At 45.9% G+C, this 25143-nt stretch overlaps 2 protein-coding genes across 2 annotated transcripts; one reads left to right on the top strand and one right to left on the bottom strand.

Moving 5' to 3' along the window:
• The first annotated feature begins 297 nt into the window (after nucleotides 1-297).
• Nucleotides 298-8487, top strand: LOC132583156 (vomeronasal type-2 receptor 26-like). Its single transcript, XM_060254828.1, has 4 exons — nucleotides 298-555; nucleotides 2352-2624; nucleotides 5968-6094; nucleotides 7586-8487. Exons 1-4 carry the CDS (start codon nucleotides 298-300, stop codon nucleotides 8485-8487), a joined length of 1560 nt encoding a protein of 519 aa, XP_060110811.1.
• Nucleotides 8488-18421: 9934 nt separating this feature from the next.
• LOC132583155 (vomeronasal type-2 receptor 116-like) lies at nucleotides 18422-19315 on the bottom strand. The gene has a single exon (XM_060254827.1). It carries the CDS (start codon nucleotides 19313-19315, stop codon nucleotides 18422-18424), a length of 894 nt encoding a protein of 297 aa, XP_060110810.1.
• Between the last annotated feature and the right edge of the window lie 5828 nt (nucleotides 19316-25143).

Genomic DNA, 25143 nt, shown 5'->3' with positions numbered 1-25143 from the left:
ATGACAATTCATTTTTTTTTTCCCCTTACACCTGTTCCGAGTTTAATAAAACACTACAGCCTGCATCACATTCTGCAGAAAGAGATGACATTGTAATTTATTTATGCTGTCCGGTCCAAAACATCCTAGCTTCAGGATTAACTTCGAAAAAAAAAATTATAAATACCACAATTTAAAAATATGCAGAAGGTACCCAAAACAATACCAACAGCATAACAAAATCCACAAAAGGCTATCGGTAACTATTCCATCTATCTTTCCAGTGCAGTGACTCAGAATTACCAGCATGTACTGGCCATGGTATTTGCCATAAAGGAGATCAATGAAAACCCCAGGCTCTTGCCCAATGTCACCCTGGGTTTCCATATCTATGACAACCACTTAAATCCAAGGTGGACCTATCATGCCGCCCTGCAACTTCTTTCTTCCTGGAACAGATTGGCCCCCAACTACAGGTGTGATAGCCAGGACAACTTGTTTGTGATTATTGAAGGGCTTTTTTCTGCAGCTTCTTCCCTGATACCAAGTGTTTTGGACATGTACAAGATTCCTCAGGTAGGATGTACCTGCTGAACATGAAAAAATGTGATTCACTTTATGAGAGTTTAACAGCCCATTAACCATACGCCAGGGAAATATTTAAGAATTCAAAACACCAATGAAGAAAAATTTTGCCACATCAACTGTACATGCTTTACCAAAATCACTCAGAAACAATAATGTATGGGTATCAGAAGTGGCTGAACATTTTAACAGCCTTTTAGCAAGCAATTTCTCCCTGGCAATGGTGTCTGGAACAATTACATTGGGTTTTCATCATCTAAAATTTGGTCAGAGATTTTTCCCCATGGCTAAGTATCCCCAGGTTTTATTTAACCATTGGTGTTTGGAGGGATATTTATTATTTTTCCATAGATACTGTATGCTACTTGAGATTTAGCTGCTACCAGCATAAATGATGTAATATCTTTTCTCATCTTTGGTATTGTGTTTTTAATGGCTCCCCCCCCCCCCCATATCCTTTAAATCCTGCATTGTTGAAACTGAGATACAATTCAAACATTACTTGAACAGCCTGCGTCCAGTTCTTCATCTCAAACTATGCATGAGGACCCCAAAAACAAGGATCATCAATTTCACTTTTTTGTGAACAGTTTCAAGTGGGTAACCATGATGAAGAGTAGAAGTAGAAGAGAAAATTTCAGTCCAGAACCACCTTAAAGGCCAGCATTCCTCCTCCCAAGTGCTTACGAGTCTAAGCTCCCATCATCCGATGAAGAGACTTTTCACTCTTGAAAGCTTCTACTCTGGAAGAATTTTTTTTTAATTTTTAAGATGTAACTTGACTCAAGTTTTGCTGAGTGATGTGATGTTCCCCAACCTCAGTAGGTGCAGAAATATTTTTGGGCCCTTCCTCCTTTCAGAACAGAGAATAAGGCTCAGAGGGCAGAACAGAATCCAGGCACATGCCACCCTGCTGGGCAAGAAGGCAAAGAACAACTATTTAATCCTCGTCTGCATCTTGGCAACAGGCCTTTGTTGGCAGCTGCCCTCTTGCCCACCCTAACCAGGGATCTGCTTTATGTAATTCCCAAGCTGAAAATACATCCAAAAAGTATTTTTGAGTCAACTTGCGTATTTTTGGACTGGGGACAAAAAAAAGATTATGGAACTGTCTGAAATTATGGGGAAACCCCCCCACACACACACACAAACGCTGGTTGTAATAAGGAATCTTTTCTGTGATCCAGAGCTGGTGCTTTTTGAGAAAATGGCTCTCAATTGGCAGAGAACCAAATCTTTCCTCTAATATCCCCAAGTTAGAACAGGATTGGGAAAAGGTATTCAACTTTATGAACCTTTATACAAGGTACCGTTGACTATTCTGATCTCTGCTGTTTCCAATGGGAGGGAATGGGGGATCTTTCTGGAGATCTGGAGAGGGTGTTTGTAAAGTAGATAGCACTGAAATTGCACAAAAAACAAGTCTTTCCAACTTTGAAGGGGATTGGACAATGAAGTTTCCTGAACCAGGGGGAAATTGTATTTGTTGGTATTTCTGTGATTCATCAATGTCTAATATGATATATGTTTTAAATTTTGGAGCTTTCAAGTATATCACCAGAAAATGGGTTAGTAATAATATGTCTTTAAAAAATAGAATTTAAAAAATAGAGGGAATACCATTACAGATGCACATGAACCAGTTCCAATCTGACAATATATTTGTTCCGCGTAGTAAAATCACAAAAAGATCTGTTAAAACAGGAATCTGAAGAGGTACCAAATAATATAAATTAATAAATAAAATATTTCTGCCTGCCCCCTTCAATTTATCAATTGATTCTTAGCTCTCGTATGGCTATGCTTGGAAAGCTGTGGACAGCAACTGTGAAAAGCTTGTTTCCATATACCAAATGCTCCCAAACGAAGCCCTCCAGTACAAGGGAATTCTGCACTTACTTCTCCATTTCAACTGGACATGGGTTGGATTCTTTGATGGATTTCATATGAATTCAGAATGGTTCATGAAGAATATGGTTTCTGAATTTTCCAAGAATGGCATCTGTTTTGACTTCATAGACACCATCTACACGTTTGGTATGGATAAAGAATTCAGAGAAGTAATAAAATGGTCAGAAAAAGTATATGATAGACTCATGAGAACCCAAGCCAATGTTCTGATTTTTAATGGTGATCATCATTCCATGCTTATTTTCAGACGATTGCTAAGTAAAATAAAAGATAAAGATCTATTTAAAAAGCCAAAAGGAGAAGTCTGGCTTCTCACAGCCCAGCAGGAAATAAAACCATTTCCTGGTAGAACAGACTGGAGTACACAATACTTCCATGGTGCATTATCAGTTGCCATTCACTCAAATGAAGTTCAAGGATTCCAAGAATTTCTTCTAAGAAGAAATCCTTCCAATGGTAAAGGAGATGATTTTCTCCAGGACATCTGGGCTCTCATATTTAGCTGTGTATACCCCAATTCCTTTTTGAGAAATTCACAGTACTTTATAAACACTAGTTACTGCACTGGAGAGGAACAGCTGGAAAATCTTTCTCATCCTTATTTGGAAATGAGCATGACTGGCCACAGCTATACCATCTACAATGCTGTCTATGTGGTGGCCCACGCTTTACATGCTATGTATTTATCCAAGTCTAGCAGAACAATGACAGAAGGAAAAAGAAAGGAGCTTCAGAATTTTCAGTCATGGCAGGTAATTGAAGAAGAACTCTAATATGAATGTTCAGTAATATTTCATTGAGAGATTTTTTAAAATGAAGAATTACAGGATTTCCTTCCTCTCACCTTCTTATCCACAGAGTGAGATGTTTGTCATGGGTATCCATTTCTTGCCTTGTTTCAGAACAGGCAGGATGGGCTCACTGAGTGGCTTTTGGGCACTTTTGGAAACCCAATTGAACCAAGAATGTTGTTCGCTCATACCTTTGTGCCTTCTGTTATCGTCTGCAATTGGGTCTCCATTCCTCGGAGACACTGTCAATGAACTTGGCCACCACAACTGCATGGCAAAATATTTTAAGTATAAAGAATAAAGAAGTCATGAGCAATCCATGGCAGGTGTAACCATTAAAGTACATAGTTGAAAAAAGATTCTGTTCCCTCTTTTCCAGTTGCATAATTTGAGTTGAGTTCTAATATTCACAACATGGCTTCTTCTGCATAGAGTAAATCAAGCAATATACTGATAAATACCCATATCACAATTTGAATGATTCTGGTGCCAGATTCCTATAGCATCTTTTTTTTTTCTTAAATACTCTCTCTCTCTCTCTCTCTCTCTCTCTCTCTCTCTCTCTTTTCAAACATAGCTTCACCACTTCCTCAGAGGTGTGTCATTTAATAACACTGCTGGGGAAAAGGTTTCCTTGGTCCAGAATGAGGAACTGGAAGGAAGATTCGATGTTATCAACTGGGCCACCTTACCAAACCAAACTTTTGTTAAACAGAAAGTTGGAAAAATTGATCTGCAGGCTCCAGCAGGCCAAGCACTCTACATTAATGAGGATATTATTCTATGGGACCATTGGTTTAAACAGGTAGGACTGAAATATAGAGGGTTTTTTTGTTTTGTTTTGTTTTGAGGAAGACTGAGAGTGATATCGCTGACAGGGTTTTATTTGTTTGTTTAGTGGCATACAGGGGGAAACACTGCAATCTACTACAAGCCTTCCTCTTGTAAAGCAACTCCTGCATTCTAATGCCTTGAAAACTGGGACCCAGACTCAGCCAAGATCCTGTTTGCAATGCTGTGGGGAGGGGGAGAGTGAAGGCGGCCATGGGAGTCCTTACCAGGCAGAGGAGGCAGACTGGCAGCAAGTGTGGCAAACTGGCCTGCCTGATCCAACACCAGCCCTATCAGCAGGTTTAGGGTGTCCAAGTGAGCAGAGTGCCTTGGTCTCTACTTAGAGTACCACTCTGCCCCTATTCACCATCTTTTGGTGTCAAGTGACCTGGCTCACACTCTTGGCCCTTTAGTTAGGTATAGTTTTATGGGTTTGCATGTAAATTCTTCCTTATCATGTTGGCAGAATCAGCATGGGAACCCCAGCCTGCATGCCTATTTTCCTGAGTATTGGGATCTCCTCTAAGGGATCTTGACATAAAGGTCAAGTGGTGTGCCCAGCCCAGGGGCACAGCCAGGGATTACCCTTACTCTCGAGTGGCAGGGAAGACCACCTTGGGGCATCTGCCCTTGTGGAATCCAAAGACCTGTCATCCCAAGGTTTTCAGTGGGTCACCAATAGGCAGGCAGGTCAGTCAAGTATTCTATGTTGTGCCAAAGCATGGTACAGCTGTAACCAATAAAGTTGTGGCCAATTTTATTCTGCTTTTCTGAAAATTGGTGTGTATGTTATTTTAAGCTATAAATTGAATAAGTATTTAGTTGGGTATGGAGGAACTCATTGCCTTCAGTGCCTGCCTCTCCCCCTCCCCTTGGTGGTGGGGCTGCATGCCCTCCTGAACATTTCTGTTGAATACATTCCACAGAATGATAAGATTCTGGAGAACCATCACCTGGGACCCACATACATAAATGAAATTCTTGGCTGCTATGAGCACATGCACCAACTCACATCTTTATTTTTAAAAAAGTTTCTGTGTTGTGATTCATGTCTGCATATTCAAAGTGCCTAGATACTCTATTAGATAGATCCAAGTAGGCAGCCGTGTTGGTCTGAAGCAGTAGAACAAAATAGGAGTCAATTGCACCTTTAAGACCAACTTTGTTTTATTCAGAACGTAAGCTTTCGTGTGCTCTTAAGCACACTTCATCAGATGAGGAATCTGGCACAGTGAGCAGAGCCACACATAGCTGATAGGCAGTGACTCAGAATGCAAAATGGTACAGATTTAAGATCCAGTGACAGAATGGTAAAATTATCTGGTAGGCAGTGGTTTAGAATATAAAATGGTACAAATATAAGATCCATTATGCTACTCATGCTACTCAGAGCAAAGGTTTGCTCAATTTGTTCATTCACTATTCTGTCATTGGATCTTTTAAATCTGTACCATTTTGCATTCTCAGCCACTGCCTACCAGATATGTGTGCTCGCTGTGCCAGATTCCTCGTCTGATGAAGTTTGCTTAAGAGCGCATGAAAGCTTACGTTCTGAATAAAACTAAGTTGGTCTTAAAGGTGCAATTGACTCCTGTTTTGTTCTAGATACTGTATTAGACAGTGGGAAGGACGGTATATAAGCATTTTAATAAATAAACATTTTAAGCCTTCATGAGTTGTCCAGTGTCTATGCCTCAGAATGTTTCAGTACAAAGTGAAGAATGGCTAAGAACCTATATCACGCAGGAAAAAAATGACAAACATGTTTAGAAAAATAGCAAACTGGTTACATATTTCATTTTCTGAACCTAGGAAAAAAATTCTGAACTCTTCTTAATCTTGTGAGCCTCTTATTTCATTAATGCATTAGAAACCACCTAATTCTGTATGTACTGAGAGCTGCCGTCCTGGATACAGGAAGAAAAAGAAGGAGGGGGAGCCATTCTGTTGTTATGATTGTGCTCCATGTCCAGAAAGAAAGGTATCTGCTCAGAAAGGTGAGAAAACTACTGGAAGATTTTCGAACAGATAGATTGTAATAACACCAAAAAATGAACAGATGTGAAGGATCCATATTCATATTGATGGTTATCCATATACTTGTTGATGATTGTTATGTGGGACAGCCTAGTTGATATTTGTTATGTCTAGACCCCATCTAGAGAGGTGGGATTAAACCCCAGTGGGACACCAGTGACCTCCTGTCTTGCTGAAGTCAGCTTGCTAAGAGCAGTGACTAGGACATCAGCCATAGAATGAGGATAAACTCAAGCATCTTGAAGGCCAGTTGTGTGGTCCTTGACAAGCATCTTGGGGGAGTGTTACTAGCTTCAGGTTGGAAAATTCCTGGAGATTGGGGGGGGGATGGTATACAGGGAGGGTGAGGTTCGTGGAGGGAATCCAGTGAAGTCCACCTTCCAAAGCAGCCATCTTTTCCAGGGGGAAGGATCTCTGTTGCCTGGAGATCAGCCATAAACCCAAGAGATTGCTAGCTACCACCTAAATGTTGGTAACCATAGCTTAGCATGGGGCTGGTCATGAAAGTGCATAATATATTAGGAACCAGGTCCTGGGAACTAAAGGAACACCAATTAAGAGGGACAGGCTGCTGTGGTGTAGGCGACATATGTGGGGAGGGGATTAAAAGGAATAACTTGGTGAAGTTTAGGCCTGATTAGAAAGAAGTGGGAGTGAAACAATTACCACTCCAGAACTTTGGAGAAGATGGTTGGTTACAGTGTAACTGGGAAAGGAAGAAACTATAAAAATTTCCCCAAGAAGTGAAATTATTGCACCAATTTACTGCCTCGTATCTGTTAGTTACACTTGGAACCTACAAGGACTAATGCCTCTTCTTCAACCTAGTGTGATCACCAGGGCTTTTTTTGTAGAAAAAGCCCAGCATGAACTCATTTGCATATTAGGCCACACCCACTGGTGTCGCCATTGTTTCACACAGAGCTTCATGTAGAAAAGTTCAGCAGGAACTCATTTGCATATTAGGCCACACCCCCTTGATGCCAAGCCAGGTGGAACTGCGTTCCTGTTTAAAAAAAAAAAAACAAACAAACCCTGGTGATCACCACTTTGCACCATGGAGTCCGATTTGGGAGTGGGCTGACATCTTTTCTTCATTATTGGGTCATTTCTTCTCTGTGATCTACAGCCCACTTCAGATGGATTGAGCTGCTAATAGTGGAAGTGAGCATAAGCAGACAAAATGGGAATAAGGGCCTATATTAATAGACTGAGTATTCCTGACTCTCTTTATGCTGTCCTTATAGTTCTTTAGAGGAACATTTCAATGCTTGGTTCGAATCTGGTGATGAAATGACCTACTGAAGAGTAAATGCTCTCGCTGACATCTCATCACTGCCAACTGCTGTCAAGACAAAAAGTTAACAGGCTATTCTGGCATAGAATACATTCATACCTATTTATACTACCTCATATTAAGCATTATTGATTTTTTCCCTTTTCTTTTCCAGACATGGCTGACTGTTTTCAATGCTCAAATGACCATTATCCAAACAAGGAACAAAATTTTTGCATACCTAAAGTTGTAACTTTCTTGTCTTATGAGGAGCCTCTGGGAATCAGTTTAGCCTTGGTTACTCTTCTGTTTTCTCTGATCACAGCTCTCATCCTAGTACTGTTTACAAAGCACCATAACACTCCCATTATCAAAGCCAACAACAGAAGTCTCACTTACACTCTTCTCTTTTCCCTCGTTCTCAGTTTCCTTTGTGCTTTTCTGTTCATTGGCCAACCTGAGAAGATGACCTGTCTCTTCCGCCAAACCACTTTTGCCATGATTTTCTCAATGGCTGTTTCTTCTGTGCTGGCTAAAACTGTCACTGTGGTTCTAGCTTTTTTGGCTACCATACCAGGATCCAAGTGGAGGAAGTGGGTAGGGAAAAGAGTGGGCAAATCCATTGTTCTTTTTTGCACTCTTATTCAAGCCGTAATTTGTAGTCTGTGGTTGGCAGTCTCTCCTCCATTCTCAGATGTTGATATGCATTCATTGACTGAAGAAATTATACTGAATTGCAATGAGGGCTCAACTATCATGTTTTACTGTGTCCTGGGCTACATGGGCTTCCTGGCCATTGCCAGCTTCTCTATGGCTATCCCAGCTAGAAAGTTACCTGACATTTTCAATGAAGCCAAATTTGTCACCTTCAGTATGTTGGTCTTTTGCACTGTTTGGCTGTCCTTTGTTCCAACCTACCTGAGCACTAAAGGGAAATACATGGTGGTTGTGGAGATCTTCTCTATTTTAGCCTCCAGTGCAGGCCTGTTAGGTTTCATCTTTCTTCCAAAATGCTACATTATTGTTCTTAAACCTGAGCTGAACAACAGGGGCCATCTTATAAGGAGAAAACACTGAAGATATTAAGCGTCCTTCTCAGAATTTGCCCTCATTTGCCCACACCAATTATAATATTCCCAAGTTCATTGGGGTCCATCTGGAACTTCTTAGAACTAAATATTCACAATTTTCCATTGGTTTCAAGTTGCAGCCATTTTGACCACATTTCTCAATTCTGACTTCATCAAGAACAACTAAGAACCTAAAAGGTTTAATGAATGCAAATTAACAGGTCCAATGTTTAAGGAAATGATTATAAGATACAAATACAGAACAGCTATACAAAAATATCAGTATTTGTTTACAAGATTTTTTTTAAAATTAAAGGTGCTAATATAGCATTGATAAAAACAAAGTTAAACCACTAAAGAAGTTAAATGACTTTCTCAGTAGTTGCCCTCCATAACTCATCACATGTTCTCAGTTATTTTGCAAACATCGAGATGAGGTTGGGAGTATAAAAAGAGTTTTTAAAAGCTTTGCTTATTGCTATACTGAAGAAATATTCTCTCATGTCACTTCCTTGGAAATTATCATTACAAATCTGTACAAATATGCTCTTCTGAGTTGAGAGAGATTTTTTTTTGTGAGGAGTAGCTTAGAAAGAAGCTATAAAAATGACTGAGGGAAGATATGTGTAATATTCATTTTTTTTTTAAAAAATAACAACATATTATGGTCATTGTTAATTCTGATGTTTAAATTGAGAGATGAGAGAATGTATTGGATGGATTAAACTAATCCAGATTCACTCTAACTCAAAATACTTTTGTTTCACAGTTTAGTGATTCTTTGTTAATCTCGATGTTACTGTCATAGGGGATTTCCTGCAATATATCTTTTCTGTGGAGCGAAATCTAGAACTAACTTGGGAGGGGGGGTCAAGAAGAAGGGAGATTGATTTAAAAAAACCTTTTTATGAGGACTGTGAGCTCTGCATACCACTAGCACATATGCATAAAGCATTGGAGGGCAGTGTTGCTGGTCCAGACTGACAATGACAAATGGAAGGAACAGATGCTGGGAGGAGAATTTCTGAATCTGCCTGTGCTAGAACTGAATCATCTTCACCAATGACTGACCCCAACTTTATGCTGTTGCTTTCAGAATAATTGTAAAGGGAAGGGAGGGACCCCATGCAGGAACAATATTCAGATGGTTTTTTTTAAAAAAAAATCAAAATTAAATTTTAATCAGTGTCACCTATTTCAAGATTACAACCCATAAGTAATTAAGTAAATTAGCCCTTGCTAGGATTTAATTTAAAAGCAAACACCCCGATCAGCTGAGATAGTTAATTAATTAATTAATTAATACCCCATCTTTCTTCACTATGAGGACCTAAAGTGGATCCATCCTTCTCTTCTCTGTTCTCACACAAACACACACACGCACACACACAAATCCTGTGAGGTAGGTTAGGCTGAAATATGTGACTGATTCATGATCATCCAGTGAGCTTCAGTGATAGAGGAGAGACTTAAACCTGTCTCTCAGATCCTAGTCCACCAGTTTAACCACTACTATACCACACTGCTTCTCATCATTTTGGATTCCAGCCATGAAAAATTGTAGGTTTTTTATAACAGTGGGGGAACACTGCAGAAGACTTATAGGGATTTTCCCAGGCAGAATCCCCCAGAAATAGGCCTAAGTCAGAGAGTAGTGAACTGACCCTTTTTCTGAGTGTCAGCAATGCCGATCCATGAGCTTCTTTGGGGAAAAAAAAAATTCAGCTAGCTAGGCAGAGATATTGCACTGCAAAACATATGCAAAATATCCATAGAAAAGCACAAACTTCTGTACGGTGTACAATTTTATTTCTTATTGTAGTCTAATTATTCTCATCCTTGCAGAAGTTTTCTGACAAAAGGTTAAAACAAAGACACAGGCTTCATCACAGAGGGTGATGGTGGCTGAGTCTGGCATTGTTGAGTCCCAAGACAAGCAAAAATTAACCTTCAGTCAGAGCACAGCATATACTTCTAGGGGTCTGAAAAATCTCAGCCATTTAGCCTAACCATGCAGGAATACTTGCCCCTTGAGCAGAGCTTTTTTTGTAGAGGGAACTCCTTTGCATATTAGGCCACACATACCTTTTGTAACCAATCCTCCAAGAGCTTACAGGGCTCTTAGAACAGGGTCTATGGTAAACTCAAGAAAGGATTGGCTACATCAATGGTGTGTGGCCTAATATGCAAAAGAATTCTTGCTACAAAAAAGGCCCTGCCCTTGAGAAAGATCCTCAGGAGTGGAAGACTCTATGAAAGGCCCAGATGAGAATGTATCACCTGCATATTCAGAACAACAATTCTGTGATGTTTGGGCCAAATGGAACATAAAAAGAAATAACTTTGGATGGACTCAATACAACCCCTCTGAAAGCATCCTATGGTAGGTATTTCAGTTGACGTACATACTAATACAGCCCCATCCCTCTATCAGTATTGGATGAGAGTTGGAATGGAAGAAGTGGGGTAGACATCAAACATTTCTTTGATGACCCCCCCCCTTTTATTAGCAGCTCTCTCTCTTTTTAATCTCAGACGTCAGCACAGTGGAGTGACATCTGTTGGAAAAACTTGAACCAAACAGAAATGCTAAGGTAGAGATAAGAACATAAGAGAAGCCATGTTGGATGAGGCCACTGGCCCATCCAGTCCAACACTGTATCACACAGTGGCCTATACACACACACACACACACACTGTGGCTAGCAGCCACTGATGGACCTTTGCTCCATATTTTTATCCAATCCCCTCTTGAAGCTGGCTATGCTTGTAGCCGCCACCACCTCCAGTGGCAGTGAATTCCACATGTTAATCACCCTTTGAGTGAAGAAGTACTTCCTTCTATCCATTTTAACTTGACTGCTCAGCAATTTCATTGAATGCCCACGAGTTCTTGTATTGTGAGAAAGGGAGAAAAGGACTTCTTTCTCTACTTTCTCCATCCCATGCATAATCTTGTAAACCTCTACCCTGTGGATCATCTATCCAAGATGAGCATGAAGAAAACAATGGACTTGACTTCCCTGAAAGTGTGGAGCAGCTCCCTGACAAGGATATGTTGACTGGAAAATAGTCTTTGATTAAACTTCCAGCATGCCAAGGGCTAATTGCTGTGGAACAGAAGAGATCTGTCCTGCACTTCTGCTCTTGCAGAGCTTGGCCTTTAGAAGATTCTGCTAAGTCAGGACAGGAACATCACAAAAAGCCTGAAGTAAACCAGGCAGGACCACTGCAGATTAGACACAGAAAAGCACAAGGTTCTATTATTTCACAATAGAATTTTATTTCTTAAACTGTCCTTATTCTACACGTTCCTGAGGGTCTTTCATAGTGGAAAGAGCTGTCAAATCGCAGGCAGTTTATGGTGACCTTACAGGATCTTCGAGGCAAAAGACAAACAGAAATGGTTGACCATTACCTGAGTCTGCACAGTAATCCTGGACTTCCTTGGTGGCCTCCCATCCAAGTACTAATTTAGCTTCCAAGAGCAAATGAGATTGAGCTGGCCTAGGGTTGCCAAGTCCAACCCCAGAAATATCTGGCGACTTTGGGGGTGGAGCCAGGAGACTTTGGGGGTGGAGCCAGGAGACACTGGGGTGGAGCTAGGGGAGGGGGGAAAACGGTGCCGGGGAGCGTGGCGGCCCGCCCCGCAGCTGCCACCTCTTCTCTGCTCGCCGTGGCTGCTCCTCCTTGATGGGCTCAGGCTGAGCCCATCTCGGAGGAGCAGCCACGGCGAGCAGAGAAGAGGCGGCAGCGGCGCGGCGGCCTTGCCTGCTCCGCCTCTGGGGTGAAAGCGGAGGGGGGTGTGGAGGCAGGCCGGAGGCGTGGCGAGCCGCAAGTCCGGGTCCTAGAAGGGCCTGGATTCGCGGCTCACCATGCTCCTGGCCTGCCTCGCCCTCCCCTGCGCTGCTGCCACCTCTTGGCTGCTACTCCGAGATGGGCTCAGCCTGGGCCCATCTTGGAGGAGCAACTGCGGTGGGTGGGGGGGGCGGCAGCGGTGCGGTGCGGCGGCCTCGCCCGATCCAGGATCGGGCGGCTCGCCATGATCCCCAGCGCCGTTTCCCCCCTCTCCCCCCGCTTCCATTTTTTTGGAGAGCGGGGGAAGAGGGTGGAAAAGCTGCGGTCCCCCGCCAGGGCGGGAGGGTTGGGAAGCCTAAGCTGGCCTGGGCCATCTAGGCCAGAGCCCTGCAAATATTACCTTAAATCAAACATTAAAGAAATATTCAGGACACTCAACGTAGTGTCTGTAGTTTCTCTGATATAGACTGAGTATATTTAAAGTTATTTAAAGTCTGGGAGGAGCAGAGCAGAGCAGCTCTGATAGCTGAGACAGCTGGAGAAATTGCTGAGAATTTCTGAGTTTTGAAGGACTACATTCTAAGGTTTGTGGGGCTGCCTAAAATTCTAAGGTGTGATAGCTGGGGAACTGCTCTTTGTTTGGTTGACTGCTCTTTGTTTGGTTGACTGCCTTAAGGGTGAAAGAGATTGAGAGTGATTGCTGCTGATTGAGAGTGATTGCTGAGGAGTGCCCTGCTCCACCTCTTTGCATTTTAAGCTGCGCCTTGCCAAAGGGCGAGAGCTAAAGGGCTCTTGGCCTGTGGCTCTTCGCCTAGGGGCTCTCTAAGGAGCAGGAACCCAGATCCCTGGCTTCCTTGTTCTCCAAATAAGGTAAGTTCCCAATAAGGTAAGTTTAGGTAAGTTGACCCGCCAGAAGGGGAGCCACTTAAACAGCATTTAAAGAGGACTGTATATTTTAATATATATATATATATATACAATGAAGATAGAATGCCAGCAGGGGGTTGGGGGCTTTCCAGTGTTTTGCACTGAGTGTCACATGTATGACTATCTGCCCAAAGGACAGAAGTCTTGGGTGTGTGCTCGATGCAAGGAGCTCCTGGTCCTCAGGGAACGAGTTCGTACCCTTGAGGCCGAGGTGACTGCCCTGGAGAAGCAGAGACGGTCAGTTAGGCACTTGGGGAAGACTCTCGGGGGCGTATTAGATGAGCCCCGCTCTGAACGTAGCAGCCCCGTTGCTGCCAGAGAGCGTGAGGGTCGAGAGGGAACAGGGCACCGTGCTGAGGATAAGGGGAATGCGCCCTCAGAAGGGACCTCTTCTTCGGTCGGTGAGCGGGAATCCTTTCGCGCCAAGGAACCATCCCTGAGCAGGGGGAGAGGGGGGGTATTGGTAGTTGGTGATTCGATCATTAGGCAAGTAGACAGCCGGGTGGCGAAACCGCGTACTGACCGTATGGTGACTTGCCTGCCTGGTGCGAAGGTAGCGGACATTACGCGTGTAGTAGATAGACTGATAGACAGTGCTGGGGAGGAGCCTGTGGTCGTGGTGCATGTTGGCACCAACGATGTGGGGAAATGCAGTCGTGAGGTCCTGGAGGAAAAATTTAGGCTGCTAGGCGGGAGACTTAAGGCCAGGACCTCCAAGGTAGCCTTCTCGGAAGTGCTACCTGTTCCACGTGCAGGGCAGGAGAGACAGGCACAAATTAGAAGTCTCAATGTGTGGATGAGACGATGGTGTAAGGAGGAAGGGTTTAAGTTTGTTAGGCACTGGGATGCTTTCTGGAACAAGCGGGAGCTGTACAAAAGAGACGGTGTCCACTTGTCCCCGGATGGAACCAGGCTGCTGGCGCTTAAAATCAAAAAGGTGGCAGAGCAGTTTTTAAACTAAATCTTGGGGGAAAGCCGACAGGAGATGAAATGTCTCTGGTTCGGGAGGACTCGTCTCAAAGAGATGAAGGGTTAGCTGCTATTTTTCTACCGGGTAACGGACCGGAGTTGTCCACTGTGAAGGTGACAAACAATATGGACTGTCTGCCAGTGTCTCGAGGCGGCAGGAGGAAGGTGGCGGGCCTAGCTCGCCTGGGAAATTATAGATGTTTGTATGCAAATGCTAGAAGTGTTCAAAGTAAAATTGGTGAATTGGAATGTTTAGTGCTGGGAGAAAACATAGACATTGTGGGAATTTCAGAAACTTGGTGGAATGAGGAGAATCAGTGGGACACGGTGATTCCTGGATATAAGCTATATCGGAAGGATAGGGAGGGAAGGGTTGGAGGTGGGGTGGCTCTGTATGTCAGAGAGGATATACGGTCCAGTAAGGCTGAGATCAGAGAATTAGATTCACTTTTAGAAATGCTTTGGGTTGAAATAGAGGGCCCAAAAGGAAATTTAACTATGGGAGTTTGTTATCGCCCACCAAATCAAAAGAGAGAGGACGATTATAATATGATGGAAGGCTTAAAGATAGCGGCTAAACGTAAAAACTGTGTTGTAATAGGTGATTTTAACTACCCGCAGATTGATTGGGTCAATATGTGTTCTGGTCGAGAGAAAGAGATTGAGTTTCTTGATGCTCTCAATGACTGTGCTATGGAGCAGATGGTCTCAGAACCTACCAGGGGTGGGGCGATCCTGGATTTGGTCCTAAGTAATGCCCAAGACTTGGTGAGAGATGTAAAAGTGATTGCGCCGCTTGGGAGCAGTGACCATAATGTTATTGATTTCACCGTTTGTATAAATAGGGAGTTGTCCAAAAAGACCACCACAACCACGTTTAACTTTAAAAGGGGTAAATACACTGAGATGAGGAGGCATGTGAGGAGGAAACTGAAAGGAAAGGTACATACGGTCAAAACCCTTGAGAAAGCTTGGACGCTATTTAAAACTATAATCCTAGAAGCTCAGATAAAATACATACCACAAGTTAGGAAAGGCACAAACAGGCATAAGAAAAGGCCTGCGTGGTTAACAAATAAAGTAATGGAAGCTGTAAAAGGTAAGAAGGACTCCTTTAAGCGGTGGAAAACCAGTCCAAGTGAGATTAGTAAAAGGGAACACAGGCTGTGGCAAATCAAATGCAAGACTGTGATCAGGCAGGCAAAAAGGGACTATGAGGAGCATATTGCAAAAAACATAAAGACCAACAATAAAACTTTCTTCAAATATATTAGAAGTAGGAAACCAGCCAGGGAGGCAGTGGGGCCCTTGGATGACCATGGGGTAAAAGGATTACTGAAGGAGGATAGGGAAATGGCTGAAAAGCTAAATGAATTTTTTGCCTCCGTCTTCACTGTAGAAGACGAGAACTTTTTGCCCGCCCCAGAACCACTAATTTTGGAAGGGGTGTTGAAAGACCTGAGTCAGATAGAGGTGACAAATGAGGAGGTCCTACAACTGATAGACAAATTAAAAACTAATAAGTCACCGGGTCCGGATGGCATACATCCGAGAGTTCTGAAGGAACTCAAAGTTGAACTTGTGGATCTTCTAACAAAAATCTGTAATCTTTCATTGAAATCTGCCTCCGTTCCTGAGGACTGGAAGGTAGCAAATGTCACCCCCATCTTTAAAAAAGGTTCCAGAGGAGATCCGGGAAACTACAGGCCAGTCAGTCTGACTTCAATACCGGGAAAGTTGGTAGAAACCATTATCAAGGACAGAATGAGTAGGCACATTGATGAACACGGGTTATTGAGGAAGACTCAGCATGGGTTCTGCAAGGGAAGATCTTGCCTCACTAACCTGTTGCATTTCTTTGAGGGGGTGAACAAACATGTGGACAAAGGAGACCCGATAGATGTTGTTTACCTTGACTTCCAGAAAGCTTTTGATAAAGTTCCTCATCAAAGGCTCCTTAGAAAGCTTGAGAATCATGGAGTAAAAGGACAGGTCCTCTTGTGGATCAAAAACTGGCTGAGTAATAGGAAGCAGAGAGTCAGTATAAATGGGCAGTCTTCGCAGTGGAGGACGGTAAGCAGTGGGGTGCCGCAGGGCTCGGTACTGGGTCCCATGCTTTTTAACTTGTTCATAAATGATTTAGAGTTCGGAGTGAGCAGTGAAGTGGCCAAGTTTGCGGATGACACTAAATTGTTCAGGGTGGTGAGAACCAGAGAGGATTGTGAGGAACTCCAAAGGGATCTGTTGAGGCTGGGTGAGTGGGCGTCAACGTGGCAGATGCGGTTCAATGTGGCCAAGTGCAAAGTAATGCACATTGGGGCTAAGAATCCCAGCTACAAATACAAGTTGATGGGGTGTGAACTGGCAGAGACTGATCAAGAGAGAGATCTTGGGGTCATGATAGATAACTCACTGAAAGTGTCAAGACAGTGTGCGTTTGCAATAAAAAAGGCCAATGCCATGCTGGGAATTATTAGGAAGGGAATTGAAAACAAATCAGCCAGTATCATAATGCCCCTGTATAAATCGATGGTGCGGTCTCATTTGGAGTACTGTGTGCAGTTCTGGTCGCCGCACCTCAAAAAGGATATTATAGCTTTAGAGAAGGTGCAGAGAAGGGCAACTAGAATGATTAAAGGGCTGGAGCACTTTCCCTATGAAGAAAGGTTGAAACGCTTGGGACTCTTTAGCTTGGAGAAACGTCGACTGCGGGGTGACATGATAGAGGTTTACAAGATAATGCATGGAATGGAGAAAGTAGAGAAAGAAGTACTTTTCTCCCTTTCTCACAATACAAGAACTCGTGGGCATTCGATGAAATTGCTGAGCAGACAGGTTAAGACGGATAAAAGGAAGTACTTCTTCACCCAAAGGGTGATTAACATGTGGAATTCACTGCCACAGGAGGTGGTGGCGGCCACAAGTATAGCCACCTTCAAGAGGGGTTTAGATAAAAATATGGAGCACAGGTCCATCAGTGGCTATTAGCCACAGTGTATGGAGCACAGGTCCATCAGTGGCTATTAGCCACAGTGTATGGAGCACAGGTCCATCAGTGGCTATTAGCCACAGTGTATGTGTGTATATAACATTTTTTGCCACTGTGTGACACAGAGTGTTGGACTTGATGGGCCGTTGGCCTGATCCAACATGGCTTCTCTTATGTTCTTATGTTCTTATGTTCTTATTTCATGTAGCTACATGTCCCAAACAGTCAGTTTGGTGTAGTGGTTAAGAAACAATTGATGTAGCAGTTAAGTGCATGGACTCTAATCTGGGAGAACCGGGTTTGATTCCCCACTCCTCTACATACGCCTGATAATGTGACCTTGGGTCAGCCACAAGTTATCTTAGGGCTTTTCTGCTCAAAAGCAGTTTTGGGAGAGCTTTCTCAGCCCCGCCTACCTCACAAGTGTCTATTGTGGGGTGGGAAAAAGAAAGAAAAGGAAATTTGTAAGCTGCTCTGAAACTCCTTTGGTTAGTGAAAAGTGGTGCATAAATCCAATCTCCTCCTCCTCTCCCTTCTCTTTCTCCTTCTGTAGTTTATTTATTTTTATTTATTTATTTGGAATTTATATCCCGCCCTTCCCACCAGGTGGCATTACAAAGAGCAGGGCTTTTTTTGAGCAGGAAAGCACAGGAATGCAGTTCCAGCTGGCTTGGCATCAGTGAGTATGGCCTAATATACAAGTGAGTTCTTGTTAGGCTTCTTCTACAAAAAAGCCCTGTGTGGAACAATGGTGACATCGGGGGTATGACCTAATATGTAACTGAATTCCTGCTGGACTTTTTCTACAAAAATAGCCCTGACAAAGAGTGTGAAGAGTCTGGTGTTTGGGAGTCCTAAGAAATGAAAATCTAAACATTTGCCATAGGCCTCGATCCCTTTGGACTAACTGCAGTGGAAGGATACAGACTACCATTTAGGAGATCTCAAGGATCTCAGCCACTTGCCATAACAGTGGAGGTTTAGAGCTACTAGAAGGGAATGTAAGCATCATTTGCCGAGGGATTATAGATTTCCTGAGAGTTCTCCCTTTTATCATCTGTCCACCATGATCCACAAATTCAACAGTAGTTTGATCTAAAATAGCTGGGGGAAATACCCTTGGTTATACTCAGTGTAGTGTCTGAAGTTTCTCTGATATAGACTGAGTATATCCACAGTTATTTCATTTAGCTATTAAGACAGCCTAAGTATAAGTATAAAAATCAACGTATTTTGATTTTTCTATTCAGGAATATGCTTAACTTCTTATTAGCTGTTCCCTGCTGTTCAGTTCTGGTCTCATCAAAATAATGTAACATTTGGGGGCAAAGATGCAACCCAGCAGCCCAGAACCAGAGGCTAAGATAGAGAAGATCTCCACAGCTGTCATATATTTTCCCTTGGTGCTCAGGTAGCTTGGAACAAAGCACAACCAAACACTACAAAATACCAACATGCTGAAAGTGATCAGTTTTGCTTCATTAAAACTATTTGGCAACTTCCTGGCAAAGAAGGCCACAGTGAAGTTGGCAATGGCCAGGAATCCCATATAGCCCAAGACGCAATAAAACATAAATATGGACCCTTGGTTACATTCCAGTATAATTTCTTTTGTCTCCAAGTGCATGTTCACATCTGGAAATGGGGGAGAGGTGGCCAGCCACACCACACAGATGCCTGCTTGGATAAGGGATAGGAAAAGAACCATGAAATTAGTTAATCTTTTCCCCAGCAACTTCCTCATCCTGCTTCCTGGTTCGGTAGCCATGAATGCCACAACCACAGTCAAGGTTTTTGCCAAAAGACAAGAAACAGCCATTGAGAAGACAACCCCAAGAGCAGTTTGTTGGAGAAAACACGTTGCTTTCTTGGGTCGGCCAATGAACAACAATACACAAAGAAAGCAGAGCAAGAGGGATATCAGAAGAATATAGGTGAGAGTCCAGTTGTTTGCTTTGACCACAGGAGTGTTATGGTGCCTTATAAATATTCCTAGCACCAGGAATGTGATGAAAGTGAAGAATAGTGCCAGCAGAGTTAAACCAATTCCCAATGGCTCTTCATAGGACAGGAAGCTTACCACTTTGGGAAGGCAAAAATTCTGAGCCATGTTTGGATAATGATCATTCATGCACTGAAAACAGTAAACCATATCTGAAAAAGAGAAGTGCTATCAATCACACAAACATGCAATAATGCTAGACTCTTCGACAACTCTCAATAATTTGTCAAACAAAGCAAAGTGCTTGTCCCATCCCGGCTGAGATGGGACTCCGCCTGGAGCCCTCCCCACACCCTCTGGGGCCCCGACATACCCTGCAGCCTCCCAGCGAGGTCCCATTGGCTGAGTCACCTGCCAGTATGAGGAGCTGACATGCCCGCCTCCGGGCCCGGGGAAGCTGGTGGATCTGCGGTTGCAGCAACAAGGAGGGGGAGGCCCAAACAATACCCCACAGAGCATACAGGGAAGGCCAAACCCTCGAGCCGAAACACAACACCAATGGCCCAGCCACCGCAGCAGACCCAAGAAGGGCACGCCCCTGGAAGCCCCACCTCAGCGTCCTCACTTATGAGCGAGGGCAAAGCCAGCAAGGGGTGGGACCTGGGAGGCGGGGAGAGAGCCGGGGGAAGGATAAAAGGCCAGAGGCTGAGGGGTTGAGGAGGAAGCTGACTGATGCAGTGCAAGGGCAGCCAACAGAGAGAGGGAGTTGAGCCTAAGCACAGCCGGGGAGAGGCAAGAGCAAAACCCAGCTCTGCCCTCCCAATTCTGAGACCCCCAGGATACCTAGACAAGCCCAGAGCAGAGTCAGGGCACACCCAGAGCAGCGGCCATGGCAGGGTGTGGTGGGAGCCATCAGGGGCATGACAAAGTGGTGGAGGATGCGGGCACCACCCCAGGCCTAGAACAGCCCTGTTCCCATATCCTGGCTCCACCCCCATATCCTGGCCCCGCCCAGGTGGTGACCCGCCAGATCCGAGCGCCAGGCCAGTGAGTCCGGCTCCCACAGCTCCTCTGCAGGCGAGGCCAGTGATGAATCGGTCATAGAAGTGTGGCAGCCAACGGACATGGATGCCAACCCCACACCTCTGGGTTTGGCCCAGTTTGGGCAGTGGCTAGCTGTCCACCAGGCCCAGCTCCTGCGTGACATCACCCAGCAGTAGCAGGTAGCCCAGGCGACACTGGTCCGGGACCTCCAGCAGGTGCTACTGACCTGGCCTGACCCAGCGGAGGTGGTGTCTTGCGGGACCGGCCAGAATTCCTGGCCCCTGCTGACAAAGCTGGGGACAGATGATGATGTGGAGGCCTACCTGGAGGTGTTTGAATGGGTCGCCAAGGCCACTAGGTGGCCAAAGGAACAATGGGCTTTTATCTTGGGGCCCTACCTAATGGGCGAGGCCCAGGCCGCCATAAAGGCACTGGAGAAGGCACAGGCGGCCAACTATGATGAGCGCAAAACTGCCATATTGGACCGCCTAGAGGTCACCCCAGAGTCCCACCACCAAAAACTACGCTTGTGGCTACCCCCCACGTTAGTTCGCCCCCGCTCAGCCATCACCACCCTCAAAGATGCAGCGATCCGTTGGCTCCGCCCAACCATGGAGGATGGGAGACATATTGTGGAGCTGGTGGTGATAGAGCAGTTGCTGCAGATGCTGCTGCCTCGCACGTGACACTGGGTGGCATGTTGGAGGCTTACACGTCTTAGTGAGGCCCAAGAGCTGTGGGAGAATTTCCAGGCAGCCAACCACTGTGACATCCCCACCCGGACAGACGTCAGCAAGCTTGCAAAGGGACCATCCCTGGTTGTGGGGTGGGCGGCCCTAGGGGAACACTGGGGCGAACTTTCGGCATGCATGATAGAGGCAGGTGCACATGGCCCCCACTCGCCTGCACCATACCTGGCCTGTGGGGAACCTGGGGCCGACCCCTACTGCTGGGCCCAGGATCCTGGCCCAATAGTCACGATGGCAGTGGAGAAGGACAACCTCCCACGGAAGAGCGACAACCAGCCAGTGGCGGCATCTGAAGAGGGAATGCCCCCTGATGGTGGGCGACGCCGGCTGGGAAGAGGTCCTGCAGACCTCAGAGGTGAGAGCCCGGTCTCCTCCCTGGACCATTCCTGTAGGGCTCGAGGGATGACAAGTCCTAGTCTCTCACTGGTATCAACCAGAGGTCCTCCAGTGGGCCCATGATCACCAATGGGCGGGCCACCAAGGGGTCAAGAACCCCTTGGCCTGGGTCTTGGCACACTTCTTCTGGCACTCCATGACCTGAGATTTACAGGCCTATTGTCACTCATGCCATGTCTGCAAGTGCCTTACCTCCTGGGCAGACACCCGGGTGCCCCTGGCCTCCCTGCCACTTGTGGGTACCCCCTTTGAGCGGGCGGCAATGGACTTTGTGGGACCCCTGCTGCGAACCCCAAGGGGGGCCTACTACATATTGGACCTAGTGGATTACAGCACCCGGTACTTGGAGGCCATCCCCCTGTATATTAATAAGAGTGCCGGCATAGCCAGGGCCCTGATGCACTACTTCACCCACATAGGCCTCTCCCACAAGATACTTACAGACCGGGGAACACCCTTTACGGCAGGCCTCATGAGGCAGTTCTGCCAGACGTTACACATAAAACAGCTGTTCACCTCGGTCCACCACCCCCAAACCAACGGGCTGGTAGAACGAATGAACCAGACACTGAAGGCCAGGTTAAAGAGGACAGCCTATGCCCACCCCACTGTATGGGATTTGTATCTGGACCCCTTGGTCTTTGCCATCTGTGAGACCCCCCAAGCCTCCCTGAGGTATTCCCCTTTTGAGTTATTATGTAGACAACAGCCCCAGGGGATTTTGGGCCTGTTAGAAGAGCAGTGGGTCCAGGGGAGGGAGGAACCCAATGCACCCCTGGACGAGTACATCCAGCAGCTATGGGAGCGACTAGAGAAAGTGCGCCAGGACACCAGGGGCAACCTGGAGTGAGCCCAGGAAGCCCAGCGAAGGTGGTATGACAAAGGAACCAAGGCCCGGGGCTTCCAGGTGGGGGCCAGCATCCTAGTCCACCATGAGGTGATGGGCCAAAACCAGGGGGACACCTGGAGGGGACCCTTCCTGGTCACACGAGTACTGGGCCCCCTCACCTACGAGGTTAAATGTGATACCCGCCCTCGCCAGAAGAAATCCATTCACATCAATAATCTGAAAGGGTGGCACCAGCAGACTCCCCAGGGGCAATTTCCCTTCAAGTGGATGCCCTTCAGGCTGAATGGAGCAGCAGCGACATTCCAGCAGCTCGTTGACAGAGTATTGGCCCAGTGCGAAGGCTTTGCTCGGGCCTTCATCGACGACATAATCATATGCAGTCCAACCTGGGAGACACACTTGGACCATCTACGCCAGGTGCTGAAAGCCCTACACGTGGATTTCGAACCAACCCCCAGAAGAGCCACCTCAGGTTTCAAGAACTTAAGTACCTGGGCTTCCTGGTCGGGAAAGGGCAGCTGCAGCCCCTGCCCGAGAATATCGTAACCCTGGAACGGCAGCCATGCCCCCGCACCAAGAAACAACTACACTGCTTCTTAGGGTTCGCGGGGTATTACATTAAATTCATACCCAACTTTGCAACTACAGCCAACCCCCTGACGGACAGCCTCCGGGAAAGCATGCCCGAATGTCCTGCACTGGGGCCCCACACAGAAATTGGCCTTCAAAGAACTCCATACCAGTTTGTCCCAGGAGCCGGTGCTGCAAAACCCGGACTTTTCCCGACCCTTTACCTTGCACACCGACACCTCCGGAATAGGGATCGGGGTGGCCCTGTCGCAGGGTGAGCCGGGAGACGAACGCCCGGTCCTATTTATCAGCCGCAAGTTACTGCCCACAGAGCAGGCCTACTCCATGGTAGAAAAAGAAGCCCTAGCCATGAAGTGGGTTGTTGGGGCATCGAAGTTCTACCTTACTAATAACCCCTTCTGTTTAGTGGTTGATCACGCCCTGCTCCTGTGGATGTCTAGGATGAAAGATAGCAATGATCGCATCCTCAGGTGGTACATGTCACTTCTCCCTTTTTGCTTTACAGTCCATCACCAGGCCGGGGCCGCCCACCAGGTGGTAGATTACCTCTCCAGGCTCTTTGAGGATGACCCCAAGCAGCCCGACACATGGAAGGGGGTGCGTCCGGTCCTGGCCGAGATGGGACTCCACCTGGAGCACCCCCTCCCCGCACCCCCGAGGGCCCCAACATACCTTGCAGCCTCCCAGCGAGGTCCCATCAGCTGAGTCACCCTCCAGTACGAGGAGCCGACGCACCCGTCCCCAGGCCCAGGAAGTTGGTGGAGCCATGGTTGCAGCAGTGAGGAGGAGGAGGCTCAAACAACACCCCACAGAGAGAGCGGGGGAGGCCGAACCCTCGAGCCCAAACACAACACCAACGCCCCAGCCACCTCAACAGACCAAAAAAGGGCATGCCCCTGGAAGCCCCACCTCAGCGTCCTCACTTATGAGCGAGGGCGAAGCCAGCCGGGGGTGGGACCTGGGAGGTGGGGAAAGGACAAGGGGTAGGATAAAAGGCCAGAGACTGAGGGGTCGAGGAGGAAGCAGGCTGATGCAGCGCAAGGGCGGCCAACAGAGGGAGAGGGAGTGGAGTCCAAGAACAGCTGGGGAGAGGCAAGAGCAAAAGGGGTGAAGTAACCCAGCTCTGCCCTTCCAATTCTGAGACCTCCGGGACGGGCCCAGAGCAGAGTCAGGGCACACCCAGAGCAGCGGCCACGGCATGGCTTGGTGTGGTGGGGGCCACCAGGGGTGTGACAGTGTTATACATACATATTATGAATTATTTGTTGTTCAGCTGAACCCTCAGACCTGAACAAGACAAAGGATAGCAAAATGGCAGCTACAAGCTTAGACAGCTTCAAGAGGGGGTTGGATAAACGTGGAGCAGAGGTCCATCAATAGCTGTTAGCCGCAGGGTATTGATGGAATGCTCTGTCTGGGGCAAGTGATGCTCTGTATTCTTGGTGTTGGGGGGCACAGTGGGAGGGCTTCTAATGTCCTGGCCCCACTGGTGGACATCCTGATGGCACCTGCTTTTTGGGGGGAGTTTTTGCCACTGTGTGACAGTGTCGGACTAGATGGGCCATTGGCCTGATCCAACATGGCTTCACTTTTGTTCTTATTAGAGTGTTTTATCCCAGAGAAGCAGGAGCTGTGTCAACCAAATTCGATATCTTGTATAAGTGTTCCCCTGATCTTTCCAGATTGTCAGATAACACCTTCTCTGAGCATTAGCACAGAATACATTTTTGTGCTGTCATCTGTGGCAGGTAAAGAATTGCCCACTATAATAATTTCAGAACACATTGGAAGCTGTATTGCACTTTATGGAATATGAAGAGGTCCTGGATACAGAAGTGCAGTGTTTGGTGCTTGTCTTATGTTCTTGGTTACTACTGACACCTTAAAAAGCAATTAATGATGAAATATAATGTTGGAGAAATGTTTCAGTATAAGCACATGTAACATAATCTTGCATGTATTTGCCCATGAATTATAAGCAATCTTGTTGCTGATGGTATACACTTTACCCTCTTTGTCAGAGATCTTCCCTTCTGGACATGGAATGCAATCATAGCAGCAGAATGGCTTCCCCTCCTTCTTCTTCTTCCTATACCCAGCATAGCAGATGTCATTGCAAACAGAAACAGGTTGAACCTAGTCCATAAATCAAAGAGAAGGGTATCAGTACTGGAACCTTGAAACCCTTATGGTTCAGGGTAGATCATAGTATGCAATGGACTGTTTCTACTTTCCTTCCAGTGCTGGACCACATCACTGATTCCTGGGCATTTGTGATAATTATCTGAAGAAAAGCTGCTCATGGTTTAACAGATTAACCCAGTATTCTATCTAGCTGTAGGTTGTGAGAACTGCCTACAGATTCTGATGTGGGATCAGGGACTATAGAGATCCAATAAGGCAGGTAG

This window comes from Heteronotia binoei, chromosome 15, assembly GCF_032191835.1.
Source record: "Heteronotia binoei isolate CCM8104 ecotype False Entrance Well chromosome 15, APGP_CSIRO_Hbin_v1, whole genome shotgun sequence".
Classification (NCBI taxonomy): domain Eukaryota; kingdom Metazoa; phylum Chordata; class Lepidosauria; order Squamata; family Gekkonidae; genus Heteronotia; species Heteronotia binoei.
The sequence above is the reverse complement of the archived record's forward strand: the minus strand, read 5'-3'. Positions and strand labels throughout refer to the sequence as shown.

What these genes read in the sequence shown, in the direction of transcription:
- LOC132583156 (XM_060254828.1), top strand. Translation starts at nt 298, where the DNA reads ATGGTATTTGCCATAAAGGAGATCAATGAAAACCCCAGGCTCTTGCCC. An exon ending in TGGATAAAGAATTCAGAGAA is followed by an intron (nt 2,625 to 5,967) that starts GTAATAAAATGG and finishes TTAATGCATTAG; the next exon opens with AAACCACCTAATTCTGTATG. An exon ending in AAAGGTATCTGCTCAGAAAG is followed by an intron (nt 6,095 to 7,585) that starts GTGAGAAAACTA and finishes TTTCTTTTCCAG; the next exon opens with ACATGGCTGACTGTTTTCAA.
- LOC132583155 (XM_060254827.1), bottom strand. Translation starts at nt 19,315, where the DNA reads ATGGTTTACTGTTTTCAGTGCATGAATGATCATTATCCAAACATGGCT.